Raw genomic sequence first — 6,389 nt, 5'->3', positions numbered from 1 at the left:
CCTTGCGGTACACCACTTAAAACCGCTCTCTCTTCAGAGAGATTTCCATTTACCATCACACATTGTCTTCTGTCCGTCATCCAGTTTGCAATCCAGGCCCCCACCTCGGCACTCACTCCTAAGCTTCTCATTTTATTCACCAGTCTCCTGTGCGGGACTGTATCAAAAGAACGGATATATATATATATGTGTGTACGTGTACATACATATATTTTTTTTTAATACTCCCATTTCTTAAATAGACTGTCTCCTCCTCTCCTATTCAAGCAGAAACTTACTGCCTTTCTGACATACACACAAACCCAGATTAAAACTCTTTCAAATATGTAGGCCCAAAGCCTGTTTCACAATCTTTTACCCAGAGCCACCCCCCACTCTCGTCTGTATCTCCTACACAAAATCACTTTCATATAAAAACAAAGGCTCACTCTTGCTCACAGAGGCAGCCTCTCCATTTATCACTCACATACATACACAAACACATTTGGGAAAGGTGTACTCAGTAAGAATATTTTTTGGAAAACTTCTGCCTTCATTAAAGTACATTTTTGCAGGGGTGTTATATCTAGGTCTAACATCCTCTCCCTAGTTTGAGCAATGAACTATTCGACAGGGGGAGGCTCCTCCTCCTCCCCCCATTTTATTTTCTCTCAGCTACGATGCTGCCGTTGCTTCTGGTAGGTGTAATTTATTATAAAGGCCTAAAACGAGTTGCCATGGCTTTTATGCTGTATCCGTCATGATGGGTGATTGAAAATGTTTTAATTGAAACTGAGGTTTATATTCCCTCTCTGCATGGATGAAAACCTGTTCCAATGCGGATTACAAACATTGCCTCGCCAACTGCCCAAACCCCACCAAATGTCGATAGCCTCTATTTTACTCTTGCCAATACAAAACGGGAACTAAACGCCCCTGCCATAGGAGAGGGTAGAAGCGGTGCAGAAAACAAGGGGCTTGGCGTTATCCCACAGTATTATGTCATTGCTAGGGTTACAGCCGTTCGCCCACTCCTTTAGAAGCCCGAGTCCTGCCCTAGCAGAGCGTCACTACACCTCGTGACCCCACCCCCACCCGCCTCACGTCTTAGTCCTTTAAAGGTGAGAGGCGGAGAGGCATGCCTCTTTCATTCACCGCCGCTTTTAGTTATTTATTTAATCGGCGAAGTTTGACGCATTCACCTTAGATACCAAGCAACCAATCAAGTGGGTATGACGGACCAACCTAACCAATCAGAAATCGTTGCTACCTGCAAGTAATATTTTTAGCAGCTACCGAGAGCTGCAAGCTGCTAAAGATAATTGTACTGAAGAGGGGTGGGGGGGAGGAGTGGAGAGGCAAAGTACACGTATCCTTCCGCAGAACCTGTACTTGCTGACACAAATGCCGAAAATTATATTAGTGTGAGGTTTATTGTCACGCTTACCTGAATAAATCTCTTTTTGTACGGGATCTGATATAATTGCGAGCAATATAATTAGATATTTATTCGTGAGTTTGTTTTGAGGTGGGTGTGGCTAAAACGATCTGCCCTTGATATTCGAGGCAGTTTGTACAGAAGTCAATTGTTGAATGCGTCACTTCAGAATGACACCAGTCTGGCGTAGAAAGAATGGAATTATGAAAAACAAGCTACCATCAAATCGCAACCCAATTTTCTGCTTCATTTGAGCTCGACTTTAGGAACGATTTTGTTACATTTATTCATTATTTTTTTAGCTACGCTTTAATAATAATAATAATAATATAATTATAAAATAAAAAGATTTTTTTTTTACGTAGATGAATGAGTGACCTTTTTTCCTTCCAATCGCTCTGCGAGGGTAACCCCCACCCCTCCCGACGGGCCCAAGCCATTGGACTCACGAACATCAGCAGGCGGGATTTTCCGCGGTGGTGACGTGTCCTAGCGTCAACCTTGCGTCAAGTACTCGTCCTTGACGGACGCTGACGGCTGACCAATGGAAAGGCGAAGAGAGGCCGGGGAGGAAGGCGGGAGCTCTTCAGCGGTAGGGCCGGCTGCCTCGTGCCCCGCCCTCTCCTCCCCACCTTTCGTGCTTTAATGGCGGACAGGCGATATAAATAGCGCGCCTCTGACAGGAGCCGGAGGAGAAGTGTAAAGAACTCCCGAAGGGAGTCTTGGATGCTGATTAATGAGGAAGGAATAAAAAAAATATATATATATCTACAAAAAAGAAATAAACGAATCGTATGTAATATAGAAATAAAGAAAACAGAGAAACAATAAAACTGGAATACATTTGTAAAGCTAAAAGTTTGTACCAAACAAAAACAAAATTTATATATTTGTTTTTTTTTTTTTGTTTTATTTGCACTACTTCAAAACTGCTGTGAATATCAATTTCTGTACTGAACCAAGTAAGTATTTTGCTGGTCGCCTGGCGTCGTGCGTTTGGTTTCTCTGGTTACAGTTGGGGCAGTAACTTCGGGCCCGAATGTTGGGGGGGGCAGCGCTTTATACCGGGGCTGGGGGGAACGACATTTTGTCAGCTGTTCGATCTTTTCAGCTGGTAAGGATGAGATTTAAAAAAAAAAAAAAAAAGAAGGGTTTTCATTTAGTGCGAAACCTCTTGCTGCTTGTTTGTGGAGATTTCTTTTGGGGTGGGACGGAAAACAAGGATTATTATTAGCAGTTATAATTTCTTTATAAAGATTGTGAGGTGACTTCGATTTTTTTTTTTTTTTGCGTCAGTGTGTGTTTTGCCGAGGTTATGAAATAGGGGAAAGGGGAGGAGGGAGGTGTTTGCAGTATGGCCCAGCCGAGGCTGCCGTGTCTTATCCGTAAAGGTTTTTAGGATTATTTTTTTTTACGTATTTCGACGATTTTGTTTTTCCTTTTATTTTTCTGACCCCAAAGATTCGGGTGTGTAATGCGCTTTTAAGAGGTAGAGTGGGAGGAAATTATACACTTGTATTATTTTGGATTGCTGGTTTATAGATATGCTGAGGAAATGTAGATAAAGCTGTGTGTGTATATACATTTGATGTTGAAAGCTGGTTTAGGAAGAAGAAAAACCCCAGGCCTTTTTTGGGGAGAAAGGGGCGTGGAGGTTTAGGGGTGTGAGATTCGAGCTGTAAAAAGAAGAAAAAATCCCTGGGTATAAGGTTTCCATGCCAGGAGAAGAGGCCTTTTAAAAAAAAAAATTATTTTTAGGGATCCTTGTGTCCTCTGTGCTCAGGTTCTTTCTTACCATCTCAGGCAGGGAACAGCTGTGGTTCCTTGGGTTTGTGAGTAGAAATTTAATGAGACTAAACTAGGTTATTGTGCAATTGCGCTAGCTCCTTGGAAAGGGAAAAAGGAGATGTTGGGGGATGTCTCAGTTTTTCTTTTAATGGGCCTCCTATCTCCTCTCCTGTGGCCTTTTTTTTTTCTTTTTTTTAACATGACCATCTCGTGACGGCCCCAGTTTGTTTTGGAAGCCCTGCGCCTTTTGCAGAAAAAGGGGCATTCCTTTACCTTTATCGTAACAATATTTATGAACACTCAAGATTAATGTCGTTTTATTTTAATCACTTCTAAATCAGCCTCTCATCGGGGAAAGAGGAGTTGCCTTTTTTTTTCTGTTTTTAATGAATTATATTCTCTTTTGCCCTTGATAGTTTCATATCCCCACCCAGTGCTGAGCCAAGCAAACGTTTAAAGGTCGTAGTAGGCAGGCTGCGAGATTTGTCGTTTTTATGGGCGAAGGAGGAAAATGCTGCTAAAATAAAAAATTATAACAGTTTGAAAATTATTTTAATTATGTTGGTAGGATGAAAAATGTTGACGTTTATGGGTGCGTGAGGGATATTTTAAAGCAATTTTCTTAGCCCCATTCTCCAAGGACATATTTTGCTCATGGAAAGCAGATGTAGGTCATGATTTTTTATTTATAACTGAAATGCATTCTTAAATTGTAGAATTTAGGTACACAATTTTTAGGCTCTTTAAAGGATGAGACAGTATTTGTAAACATTTCTGTGATGTGCCATGTTAATCTTTGGCAGTAGCCTTTGACTGCATTATCATTTTTGCCCTAGTAAACATACTGACAGTCTATTTGCAGCAAATTGCCCTTGCAGTATCTTTTGTTGTGAAGTACACGCCCCATTTTAGGTAGAGAATAGACAGAATAAAATATAGGCCTACAAGCTTTATATTTCTTCCTTATTTATGTATGTTCGCTTTGTTTTCTTAAAGGAGCAAGAACACTTAAGATTGAAGGATAGACCCTACTAGAAACCAGCACTTTGAATGAAATTTAGCTCCACTGTGTCATACTGAACGCTATCTTTGAGTGGTTTTAGCTACACATCATCACTACATTGTGGCATTGCAGCTATGCAGCTTGAAATCCAAGTAGCACTCAATTTCATTATTTCATATTTGTACAATAAACTTCCTCGAAGGCGAGTTAACATTTTTGGAGAAGAGCTCGAAAGACTTTTGAAGAAGAAATATGAAGGGCACTGGTATCCAGACAAGCCATATAAAGGATCAGGGTTTAGATGTATTCACATAGGGGAGAAAGTGGACCCTGTAATAGAACAAGCAGCCAAAGAGAGCGGTTTGGATATTGATGATGTTCGTGGAAATCTGCCTCAGGACCTTAATGTTTGGATTGACCCATTTGAAGTTTCATATCAAATTGGCGAAAAGGGACAGGTGAAGGTGCTTTATGTGGATGATAACAATAATGAAAGTGGGTATGAGTTGGATAAAGAGATCAAGAACAGCTTTAACCCAGAGGCTCAGGTGTTCATGCCAATTAGTGACCCAGCCTCTTCAGTGTCCAGTTCTCCATCACCTCCCTTTGGCAACTCTGCTTCTGTAAGCCCTACATTCATGCCCCGGTCTTCTCAGCCTTTAACCTTCACTACTGCCACTTTTGCTGCCACTAAATTTGGTTCAACCAAAATGAAGAATAGTGGCCGTAACAACAAGGTTGCGCGCACTTCTCCAACCAACCTTGGCTTGAATGTGAATAACCTTTTGAAGCAGAAAGCCATTTCCTCTTCTGTGCACTCTCTCTATGGGCTTGGCCTGGGTAACCAGCAGCAACAACAGAAGACTTCTGCCCTTTCTCCAAATGCCAAGGAGTTCATTTTCCCTAACCTCCAAGGGCAAAGTAGCGGAAATGGAATATTCCCAGGTGACAGCTCTATTAACCTCAGTCCCCTCCAATACAGCAATGCCTTTGATATGTTTGCGGCCTATGGTGGTCTCAATGAGAAATCCTTCATGGATGGCTTGAATTTAGCTTAAACAACATGCAGTATTCTAACCAGCAATTCCAGCCAGTTATGGCCAACTAAAGAAAAACTCTTTTTTTGCGCTAACGTATTGTACAAGTTAAAATGCACGAGCCCAAGGGTGTGTGTTTTGATCCCTTGAGAATGTCTTTTTTTTTTTTTTTTTTTTAAGCTTGTAGTACGAAAACATTCAAGCTTGGTTACATAAAAACATGCACCATTTTTTCTTTTGCCAGCCAAGCACAAAAGTTATTTTATACTTAATACATTTTAAAGTGTACTCTCAAATAGGCCTCTTACAGTATTTAAAATTTAGCAAGGACGGCTGATTTTTTTTTTTTTAAATTAGCACTAAAAGTGGGTTTATTGGTCTTTTCTAATTGTATAATTTAATTTAGTACAAAGTTTGTATAATATCAGAGTATATATATTGTTTCTATGATATGGTATTGCATTTATATCTTTTTACTACTTCAGTGATCTGTGACAGCTGCAACAGCTTTTTTTGTTTGTTTTTTTTTTACTGAAATTGTAAAATATCCATCTTTAAGACATCAGCTATTCTGAGAGAGAAAATAATTGTGTACAGAATATTCCTTAGTGGTGAAATTAAATTTAGGAATATTTCCTTTTTCAAGAACACAAGAGTTGTATTTTCTGTTAAGAACTTAAAGATTTTTGCTATATATTATGGAAAATGTAATCGTAAATATTAATTTTGTACCTACATTGTGCAATACTTGATAAAAATGTTATAAAGTATTTTAAGTCAGTGTCTTACATGTTAAGATTTACTGAAATAGTTTATATTAAGTTTGTATTAAAATTCTTTAAAATTATATTCCTTCTGTGGCTCTTTTGTTAGTCTCCTAGTGTTCAAAACTGTGTAGTGATTTTTTTAATCCTAATTAACTGTCTTTTAAATTAAGAGTTTTGTTTGAGCTGCTGTGTTATCGATGCATAGTTTTAATAATGTCTAAAGTTACAATACTTCATATCAGTCTTTCCACAAAGATCATTTTACTATACTTTAAGTAGTCTATCTTATTTCTGAGACTGTATTAAATTACAGTTGGGTCTTGAGTTGGAGAAGCAACTGTTTATTCCATAAAAGTTGTAGGTAGTACAATGACACT

The 6,389-nt window shown here is 39.2% G+C and overlaps 1 protein-coding gene across 1 annotated transcript; it reads left to right on the top strand.

The window, feature by feature from the left end:
• Positions 1 to 2,095: 2,095 nt before the first annotated feature.
• On the top strand, positions 2,096 to 6,092 carry TOB1 (transducer of ERBB2, 1). Its single transcript, XM_029600652.1, has 2 exons — positions 2,096 to 2,379; positions 4,202 to 6,092. Exon 2 carries the CDS (start codon positions 4,343 to 4,345, stop codon positions 5,264 to 5,266), a length of 924 nt encoding a protein of 307 aa, XP_029456512.1. The 5' UTR covers positions 2,096 to 2,379; positions 4,202 to 4,342; the 3' UTR covers positions 5,267 to 6,092.
• The last annotated feature ends 297 nt before the right edge of the window (positions 6,093 to 6,389 follow it).

Source organism: Rhinatrema bivittatum, chromosome 4 (genome assembly GCF_901001135.1).
Source record: "Rhinatrema bivittatum chromosome 4, aRhiBiv1.1, whole genome shotgun sequence".
NCBI classification, from domain to species: Eukaryota; Metazoa; Chordata; class Amphibia; order Gymnophiona; family Rhinatrematidae; genus Rhinatrema; species Rhinatrema bivittatum.
Note: the sequence above shows the minus strand (reverse complement) of the source record. Positions and strands in the feature narration are given on the sequence as shown.

Excerpts from the sequence above, each read along its gene's own strand:
- TOB1 (XM_029600652.1), top strand. The coding sequence starts at position 4,343 with ATGCAGCTTGAAATCCAAGTAGCACTCAATTTCATTATTTCATATTTG.